Raw genomic sequence first — 22,492 nt, 5'->3', positions numbered from 1 at the left:
AGGTGCACTGGAGGCTGTCGGGGTGGCTGGTGACATAACAAAACCCTTCTGTTCAAAATGAGCATAGAATGTGTTAACCTCATCGGGAAGGGATACACTATTGTTGGCAATGTTGCCCGACCGTTTTGTAGCCCATTATAGCATGTAAGTCCTGCCACAACTGACAGCTGGTCTGGGACTCAATTTTGGACTGGTATTGTCTCTTGGCATCTCTGATGGTTTTACGGAAGTCAAACCTACATTTCTTGTATAGGTCAGGGTCACCTGATTTGAACGCCACAGTCCTAGACCAATAGGGAATGGATCTCCCGGTTCAACCAAGATTTCTGGTTTTGGCAGCCATGGCAGCTGAGTCTTTGAACGTGGACCAGTCTATCAACTCAAAGTGTCACCTAGCACATCTATTTCCAAAACATGAAGCTTTTGTATCTCTGTATTCTAAAACACAAACTTGGCTTGCCTTTATCCATCTTTCATTCACCGTCCATTTTGATACTGGCTTTGTTGCTTAAGTTCATACACTTTCAATAATTATATCTGGATATGTCCTGTACAACATATTTCCCAAGGAAAGCATTATTACCTCCACTTCATTTCCTACTTATGTTGAATCATGCAGCATGGAAACAGGTTCTTCAGCTCACTGAGTCTGCACTGAATATAAAGCACCCATTTACATTAATCCCATTTCATTCTCCCCATATTTCTGTCAACTCCTCCCAGATTTTACCACTCACTGACATACTAGGGGCAATTTAAAGTGACCAATTAACCTACCAACCTGCACATCTTTGGGATGTGGAAGGAAACCAGAACAACGGGAGGTAGCTCACACAGTGAACATGCAGAAAATATGCAAATTCCACACAGACAGCACTGGAGGTTAGGATTGAACCTGGGTCGCTACAGCTGTGAAGCAGCAGCTCTCTGAGCTGCATCACTGTGCTGCAATAGAATTACTTGTGTCTTTTATCAACATGTGAATAGGTTGTGTTACATTTTGTCCTGGAATGAACACTTTCCAAAATTATTCCAAACTGAAAAATATTTGGAAAGTATTCTGTTTGGTGAATAAAATGCCTATTATCTGCTTTATATTCCGTAATGCAGAAACCTATTTTCTGCAATGAACAGTTAAGTTTTTCAAAAGTAGATTGGATTCAGCTACCAAGTGGGACAATTGACAGATCTCCATTGATTCCTTCCTCTTTCTCATGTACTTGCTATCACTTGGTAACAACCTCTTTAAACATAAGATTAACTTCTCACCTCCATTCTTAGCAATGCAGCTCTCCCTTCATTATCTCTCTGTACTTCATTGACTCAGTGTTATCAGATTACTTCAGACGTTTGGTTTATAAGCCACAATTTCCTTCCATCAAGCATAGCTGAAGCTCCAAATTTATTCACATCTCCCATGAATGACTCAGGCTGTTCAAGAATCTTCACAATCTGAGCATTTGATTCAATTTTAGGTTGAGGTTTTGCCACTATTGCAGACATTATCTTTTTTCAAAATTACAATCGCTGTCCCTATTTCAGTCCATCTGTAAGATAACACCTCTTCTTAATTCACATCTTTGTCATGACCTGACCTGAATACACTTTCCTTGACAGTTCCTCATTTCAGCTACATTTCTATTTCTTTCCCCATTCCATAGTTCACATAAGTGTTTAGCTGTGCAATAATATTTCTGTACATTTTTTTTGTTGGATTGTTCTTCAAACCAAGGCTTTCCCCACCTCTTTTCCCTACCTGTGAAATGTATTTTAAAAGTATTAGGGCATTTTCACTAAAATTCTGGCTATTTTTTTTCTTCAACCAACACAACCAGAAAAGAAAACTAAAGTCTGGAGCACGAAATACCTTTTATATTTGCTTGCATAAGTCAGTAACTCAACTTCTAATGAATGTGAAGTGCTTACAAACACCAGAAACCAAATGAACAATGTTTAGTTTTTACATTTTGCTTTTTTCCAGGGATACTGTGAGTGATCATGGCAGTCCCACCATAATGAGCATAGACCAAGTATTATGGCACGTGGTGATATAATATGGTGAATTATTAATTGACACTGCAGGGAAATTGGAAAGAAATAACATATTTCTTTAGTGCCTTTCATGATCTCAGGACACTTTGAAATACTTTACATCAAATGATGTACCTTGGAAATATGATCATGCAGTTTTCTATATTGTATTATATGAAACAGCAGCCAATTTGAGATCAGCAAATCCCCACAAACAGCAATGTGAGAATGAGCAGATAATCCATTTTAATGATGCTGGTTGAGGAAACATTATTGGCTAGGACATTGGGAAGAGCTCAATACTGGTGTGGGATCTGTAATATCTAGTTGAAAGGGCAGATGAAATCTAGGGTTAATACCTCATCTGAAAAATGGCACTTTGGGTAGTACAGAAACCCTTGAGCACAACACTTGCTTTGTACTCTAAATTCAAAGTCAAGTTTCTTGTCATATGCACGTATGCACAGGTGGAATGAAAAAAATTTGCAGTAGCACCACATACGCAGCATTCACAAGCTCTGAAGCAGGACTTTGATTTAAAAGCATGAATTGGAATTTGTTTATTATTGTCACAAGCACCGAGGTACAGTGAAAAGCTTGTCTTGTATACTCTTCATACAGATCAATTTGTTACACAGTACATCAAGGTAGTACAAGGTAAAGCAATAATAGAAAGCAGAGTAAAGTGTAATGCTACAGGGAAAGTGCAGTGCAGGTACAGAATAAGGTGCAAGGTCATAACTAGGTAGAATGTGAGGTCAAGAGTCCACCTTATTGTAGAGGGAACTATTCAATAGAATGCTGCTACTGATACTTGGCTGCCAGCTCAATATTGGAGGTCTCACTATATTTGAGTTAAATTGAAGGCATGTTCATGCATTTATTGTTTATTTCATTATGAGGACAGCCAATTATTTATGTGGGGCTGCTGCTGGATGATTCACATGGTTAATAGTGTAAATTTTTATTTGTGAGTTTTTACACAATCTGTCCATAGTAACTAAAGCTCCCAGTAGCATTATGCTTGACTCAGTATTTTTCATATTTCAATCAAAAATCTGTTTCACAATTCACTGTTGCTGAAGAAATATTGGTTATTTTCAAACAAAATCTTGTAATCAACCATGTGGTTTCTTCTTCAACCTTATCATTGCTTGTTTCTGTCTTTTTATTCTATTCCTAGCTAAACGGTTCTTCTTCACTTTCTTTTTATTCTAGTCCTCTGCATCCTAATAGTTCCTCCTCATTCAAGTTCCTCCTCATGCAGTTTTAGTAATTTATTTCCACTCCCACCTGTGCCTCTTCATTTGTTTATTTATTTTCCAGCAGAAGGCAATATTGAGTTGTGCTTCTGGTTTCATTCCTACCATCTTTATTTTTTGTCAGACTTGGCTCAGTAGTACTCTAATCTCTAGGTCTGGGGACTGAGGATGTTCAAGGCAAGACTGAGGGAGTTGATGCTTTCAGTGATGCAACTTCCAGGGTTGAAAACTGAAGGTCACTGACATTAATCCCAAGATCAGAGGAGTCCTCTAGACTGTGGAGTGAAACTTGAGTCCACAAATGATTCAGAAGGCAGAGTGCCATCTGTTGAAGAATCTTTCTTAATAACATATAATTCAAATTATTATATGAATATAAGAATATAACATTAGATTTAAAAACACAGCTGTTGGAATCTATTCAGCCCCTTCAGCTTGTTCCTTTATTCACTTAGATCATGGCTGATCTACAATTTAGCTCAATCTACCTGCCTTAGTTCCATATCCTTCAATACCCTGGCCTAACAAAAATCTATTTATCTTGGTCTTGTATGATGTCTTAGATCTATAGGATGGAGAGGAAACGGAATTCCAGAGTCCTACTGCAATTTGTGTGAAAAAGAGCTTTCTGTTCCCCCCCCCCCCCCACTATTAGATAGCTCCAACAGCTCATGTTACTTCACTCTTGATTCTTCCACCATAAAAAATAGTTTCTACACACCTACACTCTAAATTTTAGTCATTTAAACAAATCGGATCACCACTTGCTCTTTAAGCACTGAAAGAATACAAGCCAAGTAAATTTGGGAAATAAAGCAACTGTAATACATTGAAGTTTCCTGGTCAAATTATTATCCATATCACTACACTTGATCCTGACTTCCCATGTGTGACACCATTGGACATTGACTATTACTATACATGATAACAAATAATGATAAGTATAATAGAATGATTTCCAAAAGCAATCTCTTCAGAGGACTGAGATAAAAGTAATTATAAACCATTTTGGATGTTCACTCATATGGCAATGAGAAGGCATAGAGTGAGAAAGATCAACTGGTTGAGTGGTGTCGCAACAACAGCCTCGGACTCAATGTCAACAAGACCAAGGAATTGATTGTGGACTACAGGAAGAGGAAGTCAGGAGAACACACAGCAGTCCTCATCGAGGGGTCAGCGGTGCAAAGGGTGAGCAGCTTTAAGTTCCTGGGCCTCAACATCTCCAAGGATCTGTCCTGGGCCCAACACATTCATGTAATCACAAAGAAGGCAACCAGTGGCTCTACTTCATTAGGAATTTGAAGAGATTTGGTATGTCACCAAAGACTCCTGCAAATTTCTATATAAGTATTTTGGCTTTTAAAGGGGAATTAACATCAAGGTAATAACTTGCAATCTGTACAGAACTTCAGAATTACCAGCTTTCCCATGACTTCTTTCTACATGTAGAGTGCAAATTATCCAGAATTCTAAGTTCCTGTCGACATCTCAGCCTTCCTTACTTAGTGCTTCTTTTAAAAATCTCTCTATATGTATGGTGGAGAGCATTCTGACTGGTTACATCACAGCCTGGTATGGAGGCTCCAATGCACATGATCACAAGAGGCTGCAGAGGGTTGTAGACTCAGCCAGCTCCGTCATGGGCACAACCCTCCCCACCATCAAGGACATCTTCAAGACGCAGTGCCTCAAGAAGGCGGCATCCATCATTAAGGACCCTCACCATCCGGGACATGCCCTCTTCTCATTACTACCATTGGGGAGGAGGTACAGGAGCCTGAAGACCCATACTCAACGATTCAGAAACAGCTTCTTCCCCACTGCCATTAGATTTCTGAACAGTCCATGAACACTACCTCATTGTTCCTATTTTTGCACCATTTATTTATTTTGTAATTTATACTATTTTATGTCTTTGCACTGCACTGCTGCTGTAAAACAACAAATTTCACATCATATAAGACAGTGATAATAAACCTGATCCTGATTGAGATAGAAGTAATTATAAACCACTTGGGATATTCACTCATAATCTGAGTCCCTTGATATTGGTACTATCTTATAATCACCCCAGGATCTCATTATTCTTTATCATAACAATAAAAAGCAATAAAATGAAGGCAATTTCCAAATCCTGGTAGTAATTGTCGGGAGTTATTTCACCAGTGAAAAATAGTCTTTGCATATTACATGTGTTGAGTGATCCTTACTTAATTGGTGACACTCTCGGTCATTGGTCATTCAACCAATTTGCCTTGGTGACATTCTACTATGTACAAGTTGATCACTTAGTTTGCCAAGGTAACAAGTTACTCTAGTTCACAATAATCCACCTTTCGTGCAGCACGTCAGGAAGCGTTTGAAAGACCTGACAAGAAAAATAATTATCTTTAATAAATCCACACCTGCTGGCATATGTCTGTTTTCACAAGTGTATATTAATGACACTGGGTCGGAATCTGGTTAAAATATGATACCACTTCCAGATTCATTATGTATTAGTGGGACAGACTGGAAATAAAATTAAGAATACTTTTTGCATATGAATTCAAAATGGAAACAACACATGAAGAGTTTGCATAGTTTAGTATTGTCTCTTGAGGAGTGTTACATTATGTTGCCTAGTGTGAAGGTATTGGGAGCAGTATTTAAATAGGAATAAAACGAAAGGCTGAGAGTGTGAGGGAGAGGGGATGGGAAGAGGCAGCTGTGGTTTGAGATGATACCAAGATTGATAGCGGCCAGTGGATGCAATCAGAGGGGAGCTGAGCTGTTGTGCGAGCCGCCCGGCCGGGAGGGGAGGGGGTGAATGAAGGCGCCATATTGGCGAGTGGGACGCGGAGCGCCGGGAGGAGGGAGGAGCTCCGGCCGCAAACACCCGCTTGGGGGCTGTCTGAACACCGCTTAATCCTTAAATATAGCGGTCGATTTTAAAGGACGGCGGGGTTGGAGTGCGTTCGGTGTGGGATCTGGCCGCTTGGCTATGAAAGGAGTGCCCCAAGCCTGCGCCGCCGCCGCCATGCAGGAGACTTTCGGCTGCGCCGTCACCAATCGCTTCAACCACCTGCTGGACGATGAGTCGGACCCGTTCGACATCCTGCGGGAGGCCGAGGAGAAGAAGCAGCGAAAGAAGAAGGAAGAGGGCGGCGGCGGTGGCCGGAGGAGCAGGGCCGGAGCCGGGGGAGGAGGTGGAGGAGCCGCCACCGCCTTGTCGCCTTCCTCCGGCGGCCTGGCCTCGGCTCCCGGGCCGGGTACCTCCGCCAGCACGGCCAAGTCGGGCAGGAGGGAGTCGCAGAAGGCTCGGAAGATCCCCGCCGGCAGCGAGGCTGGCTTCGGCTCCGCGGCTTCTACTGCCGGTGGCGGTGGCATCAGGCCCGGCGGCGGCGAGAACGTGTCGGCGGGCGTCGGACAGCGGAGAGAAGGTCTGTCGGAGTGGGTGGTCCATGTGCCCCTGGTGGGTGTGCGGGGGCGTGGTCCATGTGCCCTGGGTGGGACATCTTTGTCCCCCCAGGTGCGTGTTTGGGTGGTGAGGGGAAAGTGATTCTTGTGCCTGGGGTGATGGGGGTGGCCCGTGAGTTTGCTGTGCCTGGGGTGGAGGATGGGCATGGATGGGATGGCCTGGGTTCTTCTTTGGTATCAGGTGAGTTTGCTATAAGGGGCTGGGGCCTCTTAATCTGGTCGCCGGTCTGTGCAGTGAAGAGGTTGTGGAGAACTTGGGTTCGCACTGGCAGGTGTTGCTTTATTTACATATTTAAACAATATCGTGGCCAACTGAAACGTAGAAATTTACACTGGGGGATGTTGAATCATCCATCAGCCATGTTCTGCAAACTGGACTCTTGCTAAGTCTGCAGTGTTGGATCCGTGTGGAGGATGTTGAGCTTCAGAGCATGCCAGTGGGACTACTGAGTTTGATGCATCAGAAGGGGCTGAGGGAGATTCCCGTGGGATGCCACAGAACTGTCACCCTCTGCTTCTATGATATGAAAATCACCAACAATTGTAGAATCTGGAAATGAGGAATTAAAATGGAAAATGTTGGAAACACTCAGTAGGTCAGGCAATATTTGTGGAAAGTGAAACTGAATAAACATTTCAGATCCAAGATCCTTTGTTTTGTGTCTCGTTCTGATCTGTCTGGTTCTCAATCTGTGGGGAAGGAAGCTAAAAAGATATTTAAATTCTAGTCCTATGGTGTTGTCCAGTTAAGGAATGTCGTTTAATTCCTTCATATGGATTTAGGAAAATGGACATATGTACAAATATTTTAATGTTGAAAAGTTAATATTTCTATTTGCTGAATGAAGTGCATTTCTTACCTCATGGTAAACATTGACCAACTGTGTGAGCAAGTTATTAGGGCATGTGGCAGATTGGGGTAAAAAGAGCTCCAAAGTTGTTTTTCAAAATCTGACAATTCATACTCATTATCTGGGTCACTTGTGTAGTTTCATTGAAAGTTGCTCTTGAGTGAGGAAATCTAGATAGAGTTGGTACTGCATGGAATGCTGTTTGGTTGTCACCGAGAAACTTGGTAAAGATGCAGTGCTTTAAACATCTGTTGTTTGCTTTTTGTAATATTGAAAAGAACATTAATGCTTTAACAGTTCTGTTGGAGGCTTGCTGGTGATTGATCCAGCCTTTTAAAACATTTGGTGAGAAGCAACCTTTTAAAATCAATAGACATTTGACCTTCTTTCCCCCCCAAGCTATGTGCTCCTTGACTCCTGAATGTTTGCAGCAGTATGGTTCTACTAAACAGTCAAACCAGTCAAATGAGCAGAGGATAGCAATTGAATCTGATCAATCTCCATGCCCAGCATTTTACTGAGGAGTTGGCCATGGAGCATATAACTGTCAACCTTGGGCAGAAATTCCTGAGCAAATTCACCTTTGTGCCTATGTAATTGGGATGTAAAAGATCAAAGAAACTCCTGTGTCAGTGCATTACACTAAGTTTTCTGAGAAACAGATTTTCAAAGCTGTCAGAACCTTGTGCCTATTTTAAGTAAATACATCCTGGTGTGGGAGACAACGAGAAATGAAGGATCTGTGGTGAAATTCATTTGATCCATTACAAACTGATGTGCACAAAAACTGAAAATGCTGCTCAACCTGCTGAAAATATCCGGCATCTCTGGAAAAAAGAGTTACCACTGGAAGAAGTTAGAAGAGAATTTATACGACGTTGCGACAGGAAACTCAATCTTGTTCTCAGCTGCTGCATGCTCTGGTACAGAACTTTTCATTTAAGTTTCTTTCAGGTGCCAATTTGTACCCTGCTTTTTCTTCCCCCTGGTCAATTGGACTTTCCTATCTCCATTTTGGAGGTTACATCAGTGACCAGTACTGCAGGCTCACCTACTCCCCTGTTGACTGGATGACCACCCATTCTGCCTTCTGTAAAGACTTCATTTCCATTCTGCCAATTTCCCTGTCTTTTCATTGTATTTGTTCTGACAGTGCCACTTTTCATGTCAGCTTACCTATCCTTTTTCAACTGTGGTTTCCACCTCACCACAGTTGAGTGTTTGTAACCACATTGGTTTAATTTCCTGTGTTTCTCCTCCTACCTCCTATCCTCCCATCAGAACAAGGATAGGATACCTCGTCTTTGCCTTCTACCCTACCTGTCCCCATGTTCAAAGGGTCATCCTTTGTAATGTCTGATAATGCCAGTACTAGACTTTCTTCCCTTCTCTTTCAACATTCTAAAGGGACTATTCTCTTCACATTGCTCTGGTCTTTACCAACAGTCCTCTTTCAAGACTCCTTTCCTGTTCAGATGCAAAACCTGTTGAGTTAGCTTCTTTCTTCCCCTTGTCCAGGGAAACAAACTCTCCTTCCAGGTGAAGAAGCAATTTACTTCCAATATAGTGTAGTGCAGGGGTGACCACCTGGTTTCTTTCGCCTGCCACTTTAATTCTCCATCCCACTCTGACCTATCGGTCTGTGGCTTTCTGTACTATTACAATGAGGCCCAATGCAAACCTGAGGAACAGCAACTCATCTTCCATTGGGGTATGTTGCAGCCTTCTAGACTAATTTTGAATTCTACAACTTGAGGTAACTTGATTTCTTTGTATCAGTCATCCATCAGTAATATTGGCTCAGCTTGTTTGTTTTGGTTTTTTTTGTCCTCTGCAAGTGATAGACATGCACAGTCTGACCTAGGCATATCTTCCTGTTCTGCATTTCTACCTTCTTTTGTCTTTTCTCACTATCTAACAGCTCCCATTCACTCATTCACCAGATAGCCTTGTTTGCTTTGTCCCCATGGTCACCCTATTGGAGAAATCCCACCCTCCCTACAGCTCAACAAGCTTTTTTTTCCTCCTTCATGGTTCTGACAAAGGGTTTTTGACCTGAAACATTAACTCTTTCTCTTCCCACAGTATCTTCAGCATTTTCTATTTTAACATGTGTCCATAAATGTTAATTCTGCTTCTGTCCAGAGATGCAATCTGACTTGGTGGGGAGTTCCAGCATTCTGTTTTTCTTTCAGATTTCCATTTCTGCTAGATGTTCCACTTTAATAGCTTATGCAAGTTAATCCTGTGCAATGTTTCATTGTATCAGGTAGTTTGAAGTGAATCTGATTGTTGTAATGAGGAAATGAATTTGAGAAAATACCAAGGAGATGAGGAAAAATCCTATCAGCCAAAAGAGTTTACAAGAGTACATCAAGGTAGGAAGTGAATGTCATAAGTGATGAACAGGAATCGTGGAGAAACTTGACCCTTGGGTGGTGCCATCTTGCCCCTTTCAGTGGCCTACATGGTTAGCTATACTTTCTACAACCCTCCTTGCTCAAACCTTCACAGTGGAAAACTTGGCCTTTATCACACTCTTGAATGTTTTCCTTTGTGCACCTTGCCCTATACTTTGCCTTTTGTATATTTTCTATTTCTCAGAATATTTTTCTTTTGGCTTGTGCACCAAGCAGCTCCTAAAGCTGAGATTTACCTTCACCTTGGCTTTCTTGCCCTCACCTCTATATTTTGCTGCCCTTGTGTTCTCTGGAATTCCTTTACTCCTTTTAAAGCACTCTTCTGGTTGAACATATGTGGACTTACAAATATTTTTGACACTGTGTTCAATTCTCTTTGCTCTTCTACGTAATACTTTAAAGTTTTCCATGTATAAAAATGCAGTTATTGAAATTGATCAACATTTTTTATTAGTTGCATAATACTAGAGCACTACAGCACAGAAACAGGCCCATCTAGTCCATGCTGGCCTGGTTTTCTGCCTAGTCCCACCTACCTGCAGCCAGACCATAGCCCTCCATACCTCTCTCATCCATGCACCTATCCAAACTTCTCTTAAATGTCCACCTGCGTCCACCACTTCCACTGGCAGCTCGTTCCACACTTTCACCACCCTCTGAGTGAAATAGTTCCCCCTCAGATTCTCCTTAAATATTTCACCTTTCACTCTAAACCTATGACTTCTAGTTTCACCCAACCTGAGGGGGAAAAAGCCTGCATGCATTTACCCTATCTATACCCCTCATAATTTTGTATACCTCTATAAGATCTCCCCTCATTCTCCACTCCAGGAAATTAAGTCGTAACCTAGTCAACCTTTCTCCATGACTCAAGTCCTAGAACCATCTGTGTAAACTTTCTCTGCACTCTTTCAAGCATATTGATATCTTTCCAGTACGTAGGTAACCAGAACTGCACACACTACTTTAAGTTTGGCCTCCCCAATGTCTTGTACAACTTCATCATAACATCCCAACTCCTGCACTCAAGGCCCTGATTTATGAAGGCCAACATGCCAAAAGCTCTCTTTACGACCCTTTCTACCTGTGCCACTTTCAAGGAATTGTGGATCTGTATTCCCAGGGCCCTTTGTTCCACCGCACACCTTCCTGCAGTAGAACACAATGAATGGTACAGCATACCATTCACTGTGTAAGTCTTACCCTGGTTTGTCCTCCCAAAGTGCCTCACCTCGCACTTCTCTACATTAAATTCCATCTGCCATTTTTCAGCCCATTTTTCCAGCTGGTCCAAATCACTTTGCAAGCTTTGATAGCCTTCCTTGCTATCCACTACGCCCCCAATCTTAGTGTCCTCTGCAAATTTGCTGATCCAGTTTACCACATTATCATCTAAATCATTAATATAGATAATAAACTACAACGGGCCCAGCATTGATCCCTGTGGTACACCACTGGTCACAGGCCTCCAATCAGAGAGACAACCATCTACTACCACTTGCTGGCTTCTGCTAAGCCAACGTTGAATCCACTTGATTACTTCATCCTGAATGCCAAGCAACTTGACCTTCTGGAGCAGCCTCCATGGGGGACTTTGTTAAAGGCCTCGCTAAAGTCCATGTAGACAATTTTCACTGCCTTCCCTTGATCAACTTTCCTGGTGACCTCCTCAAAAAAAACCCTAAGATTGGTTAGACGTGACCTGCCACGCATAAAGCAATGTTGACTATCCCTAATCAAGCCCTGTCTCTCCAAATACTTATATATCCTGTCCCTCAGAATACCTTCCAATAATTTACCCACGACTGACGTCAGGCTCACCGGCCTATAATTTCCCGGCTTATCGTTAGAGACTTTCTTAAACAACAGAACAACATTAGCTATCCTCCATTCCTCCAGCACCTCACCTGTGGCTAAGGACATTCTAAATATCTCTGCCAGGGCCCCTCCAATTTCTGCACTAGCCTCCTACAAGGTCCAAGGGGACACCTCGTCAGGCCCTGGGGATTTATCCACCCTAATTCACCTCAGCAGCAAGCACATCCACTTCAGTAATCCTGATACAGTCCATGACCTCACTTTTTTTTTCCCTCAGTTCTATAGACTGTGACTGGCTCTTGAGTAAATACACACAAAAAATTCATTTAAGATCTCCCCCATCTCTTTCGGCTCCATGCATAGGTGACCATGCAGATCTTCAAGAGGACCAATTTGTCCCTTACTATCCTTTTGCTCTTAATATAACAATAGAAACCCTTAGGATTCTCTTTCACCTTGTCTGCTAGAGCAACCTCATCCCCTCTTTTAGCCCTCCTGATTTTTCTCTTAAATGATCTCTTGCATTTCTTGTACTCAAGCACCTCATTTGATTCTAACTGCCTATACCTGATATGCACCTCCTTATTCTTTACCAGGGTCTCAATATCCCTCGTTAACCAAGGTTCCCTAAAACAGTTAGCCTTGTCTTTATTCTTACAGGAACATACAGATTCTGTAGGTGGCCTCCCACTTATCAAGCATTACTTTGCCAGAAAACAACCTATCGAAAACTACAAATACAATTAATTCTAGTGGAACTTTTAAATGGTTTATTTGATGGCTAAATACAATGGTATGCCTTTTGATTTTTTGAGGTTGTAATATGGTGTGTGTGTGTATACATACGATTTTTATTTCTTTTAATATGCTCCTTAAAATGAGATGATCAGATGTTACCCATTTTAGTGTGCAAGCAGGCAACGGGGGCCCAGATTTATCAATAATGGATGAGCCAATGGCCTCTATTCCCAAAATAATTATTATATTTTGGACTTCCCTTTATAAGTAATACCAATTCAGGTGGTGTATGCATCTGTTCTAATCCATACTTGTAAGCACCAGAAAATACTAATTAAATGAATCAAAGAAATAGCAGATTAATCAGATTGATTGTAATTTGTTTTTAACCTGGCACTATAGTTTATCTAAAGAAGGCTAGGTTTGAAAAGGTTTAATAAACCTATTAGACCACGCTTTGAGCACAGTGCAATTCTCATAATAAAAATAATGAATTAATACTGGTTCATGCTCGGACTTTTATAAAGGATGATACAACCTTGTATTTTCTTACCTATAGGAATGGCGAAATGGGCTGAATTTTAATTAAAAAAGAAGGCAGTGGGGTGGTCTAACAAGGGTTTTAATCGTGGAATGAATATAGCACAGGAGGAGGATATTCAACCTATTATGAAAAGAAGGCACTCTACAAGAGCAACTTTCAACTTCCACATGCTGATCCTTTCTCCACATCCTTGCAATTTTTTCTCCTCCACATGTTTATCAATTCTCTCATGATGGCTGTAATGGAATCTACTTCCTCCACATATGCAGACTGTGCATTCCAGATTCCAGCCACGTGCTCTGTGTATCTGGTGGGGACTCTGTCACTCTTAATTATCTTCTCCATTGCTTTATAAATGTGACCTTTACTCCTTGATCCCTCTATCAAAGGGAATAGCCTCTTGCTATCCACGCTGTCCAGACCTATCATCATTTTATATACTTCTATCAAATCTTCCCTTAGCTTTCTCTTCAAGGAAAATAGTCCTAGCCTCTCTCATTTGTCCTTTAGAAGTGTAGTCCTTCATCCCAGGGACCATTCTTATAAACCTTTCCAGGATCATATAGTTGAGTTGTATGTAGGAGTTAAAGCAAGCAAGCTTAGTATTGACAGGCCAGGGAGTGAGGAAGTTCTGAGAGACTAAAGTGCATTTATTTTACTGCAAGCAGCCTGATAGGTAAGAAAAATGAACTTGGTGTATGTATAGGTACAAAGGACTGGGATATTATAGTTAAGTGATGGGCAATACTGGCAATTCAGTGTTCCAGGGTACAGATGCTGCAGGCATGATAGAGATGGAGGTAAGAGAGGAAGGAGTTGCGGTTTTGATGGGGAGAAATTATGGCAGTACTTGGAGAGGATATTCCTGGGGAATCATCCAGTAAGATTGTCTGGGTGGAACATGGAAATAAGTGGGTGATCATTTTAGGATTGTACTATAGACCACCACCCCCACCACCCCCCCACCACTAGTCAGTGGGAATTAGAGGAGCAAGTATGTAGGGAGATTGTTGTAAGAATTATAGGTTTGTAATGGTAGGTGATTTTTAACTTCCCTAATGAATATTAGCATGAATAAGGCAAGTGATGGAAGTATTAGTGGGGGAGCACTTTGGGATCAATGACCATAATTCTATTAGTTTTAAATTATGGAACAAGATAGAACTAGACTACAAGTTACATTAGGGCAAGAGTAATCTTGAAGGCATTAGATGGGAACTTGCAAAGGTTGATTGGGAGAGGTTTTTTGTAGGTAAGGGGATGTTTGGCAAGTGGGACATGGGTAGAGTTCAGGGTTAGCATATCCCTGTTGGAGTGAAGGGCAAAGCTTGCAGGAAAAGGGAACCCTGGTTGATGAGGGATGTTGAGGCTCTGATCAAGGAAAAGAAGGAAGCATGTGTTATGTATAGACAGCTGGGATCAAATAAAAACCCTTGAGTACAAGGGAGGTAGGAGTACACTAAGGGAGTAATTGGATGGACAAAAAGAGGACCTGAGATAGCTGTGGCAGATAAAGTAAAGGAGAATCCTAATAGATTCTATAAGTATATCAAGAGCAGAAGGGTAACTAGGGAGGAAATAGGCTCCTTTAAGGATCAATGTGATCATTTATGTGTGGAGCCACAATTGATGGGTGAGGTCTTAAATGAAGATTTCTTGTCTGTATTTACTTTGGAGAAGGTAGTGGAAGGTGGGGAATTCGAGGAAGAGATTAGTGATGTCATGAAACATATCCACATCACAAAAAAGGAGGTACTGGTGGTCTTAAAGAGCATAAAAGCGGATAAATCCCCAGGTTCTTGCTGTGTATCCTAGAACATTGTGGGAAGCCAGGGAGGAAATTGTCACCTGTGCTAATGATTTGGATGAGTGTAGTTGGCGTGTTTAGCAAGTTGTGAATGACATCAAAATTGGCGGTATAAGGGGCAATGAAGAAGGTTATTTAAGATTACAGCAGGATCTAGATCAACTGGAAAAGTGGTGAAGGAATGGCAGATGGAGTTTAACTCAGACTCATGAAAAGTGTTGCATTTTGGTAAGTTAAGCCAGGGCAGGACCCTGGAGAGTTCTGTAGAACAGAGTGACCTAGAGGTACAAGTACATATTTCCCTGAAAATGGCAACACACAGGGTGGTGAAGAAGGCATTTGGCATGCTTGCCTTCATTGGTCAGGGCACTGAGTACAAAAGTTGGGATGTCTTGTTACAGCTGTAGAAGATGTTGGTGAGACCACACTTGGAGTGTGTGCACTTGTGGTGGCCCAGTTGCAGGATGGATGTTCATAAGCTGGAAAAGGTGCAAAAAAGATTCACAAGGATGTTACTGAGGGCTCTAAGTTAAAGGAGAGACTGGATGGGCTGGGACTCTTTTCTCTGGTATGTAGGAGGCTGAGGGGTGACTATATCAAGGTGCATAAAATCATGAGGGGCATGGATAAGGTGAATGGTAAGTTTTTTTTCCCTCTCCAGGATAGGGGAGTCTAAAACCAGAGGGTGCAGGTTTCAGATGATAGGGAAAAGATTTAAAGTGGACCTGAGGGGCAACTTTATCACACAAAGGGTGGTGGGTATGTGGAACGAGCTGCCAGAGGAAGTGGTAGAGGCAAGTATAGAGACAATGATTAAAAGACATTTAGATAGGTACATCAAGAGAAGCTTTTCTACCTGGCAGTGAGGTGAAAAATATAGATTACTTAAGGGAGCCTAGACAGCAAATGAAGGAAAATGAAATGCAGATTTATCATGATGAGCTACCTCTCAATTTTTCTCGAGTGAATAATGAAAGAATTAAATTTTGATGGGAGGTTATGTATTCTTGGGATTGTTCCTTAAGTATTTGGGGGAAAAGTTCAGTTTAATTGATTAAACTGCAATTTATAACTGAGTTATATTAATGGTGATCCTCCATCTTGTCCTAAGTGAATTGACTATCACAGAAGATTGCACGGGGTTTTATGGAGCAGCATTGCAAATGTGTTTTTAAAAGAACAATATTTTGAATGCATGAAAATCAAAACTGGAGGTCTGAGATGAGAAAACTGAAAATATGCTGTGGAAAGAGAAACTGTTAATATTTTAAGTCTTTCTGCAGTCACCTGCACCTGTTTAGTGTTTCAAGCAATTCCTATTTTTATTATAGGTGCATAGTTTTAGTTTCAGGTAGGTGCATGGCTTTTATCACTGGAAAGCAACAAACTTCAAGAGGACTACCTTCAACTGTGTGATCTTGTTTGATCAGGACCAAAGAGAGGCCCAAAGAGGACAGAAACCAGAGGACAGAATGAAAACCAGGATATTGAGAGGAAAACGGAAAGATCAGAACGGCGAGTTGTATTCCGTGAACGTCGTCCTAATGATGCAGAAGGAGCTACTGAATTTTCATTCGAAGCGTAAGGCTAAATTCCTCTTCATTGAATGTTTTAGTAAAATTGATGAAGGATTGGAGGCAGATAGGTGTTATATTAAGAGTCACAGTTTAGGCTGAAATTTAATGCACTGAAGAGTAGTTCTTTTGTATTACATTTCAGTTTCCTTGTTTGGGTAATCATGTAACATTCTACCTTTACATACAAAATCCACAGGCTGTGGATAGATATGTCAGTATGGGAATGGGAAGTGGAATTGAAGTGGCTGGCCACCAGGAGATTCTGGCTGTTGCGGCGGATGGAGCAAAGGCACTCGACAAAGTGGGCACCCAATCTGCATTGGTCTCACCGATGTAGAGGAGGCTGCAGCGGGAGCACTGGATGCAATAATTGACACCTTCTAATTCGCAGGTGAAGTGCTGCCTCACCTGGAAGGACTGTTTAGGGCCCTGAATGGTGGTGAGGGAGGAGGTGTAGGGGCAAATGTAACACTTTGCACAGTTGCAGGGATAAGTGCCTAGAGGGCGATTGGTGGGGAGGGACGAGTGGATAAGGGAGTCATGGAGAGAGTGATTCCCTGCGGAAAGAGAGGAGGTGAAGATGTGCTTGGTGATGGAATCTAATTGGAGATGGTGGAAGTTGCAGAGAATGATGTGTTTAGATGTGCAGGTTAGTTGGTAGGTGAGGAGATGGGGAACCCTATCCCTGTTATGTCGGGAGGGGAGATGGGTGAGGGCAGACGTACGGGAAATAGAGGATATGTGGGTGAGGGCTACGTTGATAGTGGTGGAAGGGAAACCCTGCTTACTGAAAAAAGAGGACACCTCAGATGTCGTGGAATGGAAAGCCTCATCATGAGAACAGATGAGGTGGAGGAATTGAGAGAAGGGAATAGCATCCTTGCAAGTGACAGGGTGGGAAGAGGTGTAGACAAGGTAACTGGGAGTCAGTGGGTTTGTAAAAGATGTCACTGGATAATCCGTCTCCGGAGATGGAGTCGGAGAGATCAAGAAATAGGAAAGAGATGTCGGAGATGGACCAAGTAAATTTGAGGGTAGGGTGGCAGTTGGAGACAAAGTTGAAATTGAGGAGCTCAGCATGAGTGCAGGAAGCAGCACCAATGCAGTCGTATATGTAATGGAGAAAGAGTTGGGGAGTGTTACCAGTGTAGGTTTGGAACATGGACTGTTCCACATAGCGGACAAAAAGGCAGGCATAGCTGGGGCCCATGCAAGTGTCCATGGCTGCACCTTTGGTTTGGAGAAAGTGGGAAGAGCTGAAAGAGAAGTTGTTGAGGGCTGAGGCCTCCTCTACTGCCACTTTGAGGTCAGATGCAGGTTGGAGGAGCAACACCTCATATTCTGCCTTGGTAGTCTCCAACCTGAAGGCCTCAACATCAATTTCTCTAACTTTAGTAACCATGCCACTTCCCCCCCCCCCCCACCTTTTTTACTTTCCCTCTTTGTTTTCCCTCATATCCATGGCCCCTCACCCCATCTTTCACAACTGCACATCACCTGCCTCTGGTTCCCCACCTCCTCCCCTTTATTGCATGGTCTACTGTCCTCTCCTATAGGATTCCTTCTTCTCTAGCCCTTCGCATCTTCCACCTTACACCTTCCAGCTTCTCACATAATTTCCTTTCATCCTGCCTTCCCCTCTCTCCTATCAACTGCCAGCTTGTGCTCCTCCCCCTCCCCCCATGATTTTATTCAGGCTTCTGTCCTCTTCCTTCCCAGTCCTGATGAAGGGCCTCGGCGCAAAACGTCAACTGTTTATTTCCCTCCATAGATGCTGCCTGACCTGAGTTCCTCCAGTATTTTGTGTATATTGCTCCAGGTTCCAGCATCTGCAGAATGTCTTGTGTTCAACATTCTACCTTTAATCACTTTGTAGGTTGTCAGTGGTGGGTTGTTAACACATTTGTTTTTAAACTTGTCTCTTTCACTTCACCCATATGAAATAACTGGTTAGGGACACTGATTTGCAGCAATTAAATAAACCTCATTCCTTTTTATTGGACTATTTATTTCAGCTTTATGAATTCTGACAACTAGTCATTAATTTATGAAGGCCAATTATTTTATAAATTGTGATTTTTTTTTATTGAGATTTGTGAGATCAAATTTGATTTTTTACCTTTTATAAAAATTGTGAGCTTAGTATTAAATGATTAACTTCTTGGCTATTTTACTACTAGGTGTAATTGTATATGTTTTTATAATGGTTCATTGATCTTGCCATGACTACCTTCCCTATGCTGTGACCCTACCCCAAATCCAACTTAACTGAAGCAGTGGTAGTTGTATTGCACTCTTTTGTACTCCTGAGTTCATAAGTACCTGTTCAATATCCAGCAGCTCCTGAAGGTTCATGTGGTGGAATTCTGTGGAGAGGATTTCATTCCCCATCCTCTGCCCTCTTCCCTACTCTGTTCAAATGTAAATCTACTAATGCAAGAGGTTAAGACTGAAAAGGCACAGGTCTACAGTTCTGGAAGTGCTACAAAAGAGCTAGTTTCTTTTTAAATAGAGGATTGTGATAGGAGTGTGAATTTGCAGTGATGGGGAACAAATGTGAAAAGTAGAGACAAGCAGTTACACCCAAATGGTGAGGTATTGAAGGCTATTAAAATGCTTCGTGCATTTGCAGCAAAACTATTGTGACATTGTAAACTTTGTCAGTTCTGTTCTAGACAGAGCTGTGCTGTGGTGTGTAGGTTTTAAAGATTGGCTGAGCTGCCTGCTTTATTGTGCATAATGAATAAGGTAAAAATGAAAGATGTCATTAATTTATGCAGATGTAACTTAAACCTTGATTAGTGTGAATTTTGGTGATTTTTAAAAAATATATATTTTTAATGTTGGAGTAGCAAAGGCTTTCGCAGATGTTAGCTTTCATAGAATTGTCATAGCACAAGACTATTTGAACTCTTTTTTTCTAAACTTTTTCCTTTGAACACATTTATCAAATCATCTTTTATCAAATCCCAAGTTTTTGTGGTCAAAGAAGAATTCTAGCTTCTATGGTCTACTCACATAACTGAATTTCCTCATCTCTGGGATCTCTCCAGTAAATCTTCTCTATTATCTTCTTCAAGGCCTTCACATATTTCTTGTAGAGTAGTGACTATAATGAGATATCATGTTCCAGTTGTGAATGAAATATCCATCATCTCTGCATATCTTCTACCATTGCATCAGCTTGTATCCTCTTGAAGTTTGTTGCTTTCCTCTTGTTTACCACCCATCCTAATCTTGTCATCAGAAAATTTTGAAACGATAGCCTCTACACACACTCAAATTATTGTCAACCCGAATTAGTGCTTTGAGAACTGACCATTGAGAAACATTGTTGTCTTCAACCTTAAAAATATCCATTTGCCATGATTCTGTTTCCTGTCCGTAAACCAGTTTCATGACCGTGCTACCACTGCTGCTGTTATTCCACAAACTGCAGTTTTGCATTCCATTTTACATTTTTGTCACAGTCCTTTTAAAACTCCATATAAACTGCATCATTCATATTGCCCTCAAATTGTCTCTTACTTCTTTGATAAAAATTGGTTGAGAATCTGGTTAATATATCAAGCGTAAAAACAAACAAAAATCTCAAGCTTGGGTTCTGATATATATTTCATTACAAGAAGTGCATAACGAACTTTTGATATTGTATGCTTGACATGTTGGAAGTGACATGGATTTAATTATCCTCTGCTAAATCTTGCTGTTCTCAGGCAGAAAGATAATTTCACACCATCTGCCAATCAGAAATATCAGACAAAAAAAGCTTCATAAAAGAATTGAAGAGCATGATCAAAAGTTTTGGTCCCATTGAAGAGCTTGGTTCCTTTCTTGAAGTCTGTTTTAAAGGAGAAAGTGATAGATGTACTTTTTTTTAATGTTTTACTAATTTGATATTTTCTGAGGTATAATGGAGCTTTTTACTTGTATGCCACTATAGTTATTTTGAGAATTGGTAAGTTCTCAATGTGCTATACCACCCATTGCGTCTTGGGTGGTGGGGAGGAAACATACCCTGGGGTTGTCTGTGCTGCTTTTTGAACCATTTCTTAGAAATGAGTACAGAACAAAATAATGTTTTGGATTTAAAGTTTCTCTTTTAAGTATCAGAATGCTGCATGTGGTACATGAATGCAGAAATAAGATACCTGCTGTAGCAGTGCGTGCCTAAAAGTGAATAATAATTCAGTTTGGCATTGCCAAGTTACTGGGAGCCTATAAACACAAAATTAATAAATGGGTTAGACTTCTTTAGGTTGAATAAGAGTGCTATTAGAGGAGAGCTCTTTTTTTCTTTACTTTTCCTACCCCAATTTTAAGGTTGAAGGCAGGATGTAAATTGTAAATTTCTTTTAAGCATGCTTATTTGGACAGAAGTTTGTTATCAAATTAACTACATCTCTGTGTGACAATGTGTCAACTAAATTTAATTTTGCACTTTTATTGAACAATTTAAAACAAGTTTATAATGCCTGTGTTCCATAATCTATGTAGACAATTAATTTGAGTGTGAGGGGAATACCAGCTATAATGAGCAAGGAGAATAGTCACTTGATAATTCCTTCTGTCCAAATCTTCTGAAAGTAGAAATGCAGTTTTCAGATTTGCTGTAAGCAGTTCCGCATGAGAAATATTTTTTCATCTAACAAACTTCTTTTCTAACAAAAAAAACTTTTTTGCTAGGGACATGAAATCTATCTTACTGATCAGGGGTTCTTTTAGGAGAAATGATCCATTTCAAGTCTTGCAACTTGTCCAATGCATTCCACTCAAAAATGTAATCTTTGCTTGACAGCTATTTGCATGCTGCACCACCATTTCTGATACACAAATACTGTATTGCAGCAAATCAGTTGTGTGGTATTCAGTAGAGCAGTACATTAGGGTATCATATGCCAGTATGGTCTGCTAATAGAATGCCAGAAGCAAAAAAAAATTCTGATTGCACTTCCATAGTTTATTGCTGTGAAGGCAACATGAACAGCTAAACAAGCCTGCTGTTTGTTTTATAGTGGACATTTAAAATGCAAGATATGATTTATTGATATTTGAAGCCATTCCATGTAATGAATTGAAACAATATATTACAATTAACATTTTTTATTTTGCAGACCAACTGACAGGATGGATAGGGCCTCAGTGAGAGGACGAGGTGGAAGAGGGCGTGGCCGTGGAAGAGGTGGATATCCCAGGAGCGTCAATGGATTTGATCCAAGAGGAAGACGAGAGTTTGAAAGACATAGTGGAAATGACAAAGTGTAAGTTGCTTAGACGATACAATGAGTAAATCAGGATTGTAATGCTTTGGAAATCAAACGTGATGCAGAGGTATGTCTTTTACAAGGAATGTTACGAGTGAGTCATGACCTTGGTGCGGAAGTTGAAGTTTTGTGAATCTTGTGTACTACTTGCATGCATTCTTAATTTAGCAAAAAATACTGTATTGCCATTTTAATGTTTTAATTTGTGAACAGGGTAAACATGTGCAAAGTTGGCTTGCAGAGATTTTAGGTAATTTGTTAAGTTTTATGTGCACTTCAAACACCAAGTGAATTGATTGAAAGTGAAATGCAGTGCACATGCATGATGGTTCTCATTGCATACAATGGCTGGCATGGAGATTAAAACATGTTTAGAATCTGTTGGATGGATTTTGTGTCAATTTATGGAGTGATTTTTGTTTTTAAGGTGTGGTATTGTTTGGTTTTGAAATATTCAGTTATGGTGTTGCCTGCTAGGTTTCAAATGTGCTGTAAGGCTTTGAGTCTCTGAACTGTGTAAAATGAACTGTTTGCTTGGTATGTGTTGCTAATATGGCAGTTGCTTGCAGTAGGCCAAAAACCTTTTTTAAAAAGAAACTTGGTCTATTTTGATCTTAAAGAGTATGTGATTTTTTTTTTGAAAACTTTTTTGACTTGGCTACTTTCCAAATTGCTTCATTCTGCACTTATTTGAAGGGATCCTCCTACCATCTTATTG

General features: G+C 40.9%; 1 protein-coding gene across 3 annotated transcripts in view; it reads left to right on the top strand.

Moving 5' to 3' along the window:
* Positions 1-5,971: 5,971 nt before the first annotated feature.
* Positions 5,972-22,492, top strand: part of zgc:103482 (uncharacterized protein LOC450001 homolog) — a 39,839-nt gene continuing 23,318 nt past the window's right edge. For 2 of the 3 annotated variants that reach the window (XM_052019874.1, XM_052019873.1), the window contains exons 1-3: positions 6,005-6,718; positions 16,364-16,514; positions 21,625-21,771. In XM_052019874.1, the coding sequence (XP_051875834.1) occupies positions 6,280-6,718; positions 16,364-16,514; positions 21,625-21,771 (737 nt within the window). In that variant the 5' untranslated portion in view covers positions 6,005-6,279. Of the gene's footprint in view, positions 6,719-16,363; positions 16,515-21,624; positions 21,772-22,492 lie in introns of all 3 variants that reach the window. The other variant, XM_052019871.1, reaches the window with a different exon arrangement.

This window comes from Pristis pectinata, chromosome 7, assembly GCF_009764475.1.
Source record: "Pristis pectinata isolate sPriPec2 chromosome 7, sPriPec2.1.pri, whole genome shotgun sequence".
NCBI lineage: Eukaryota > Metazoa > Chordata > Chondrichthyes > Rhinopristiformes > Pristidae > Pristis > Pristis pectinata.
This window is presented reverse-complemented; position numbering and strand designations above follow the sequence as displayed.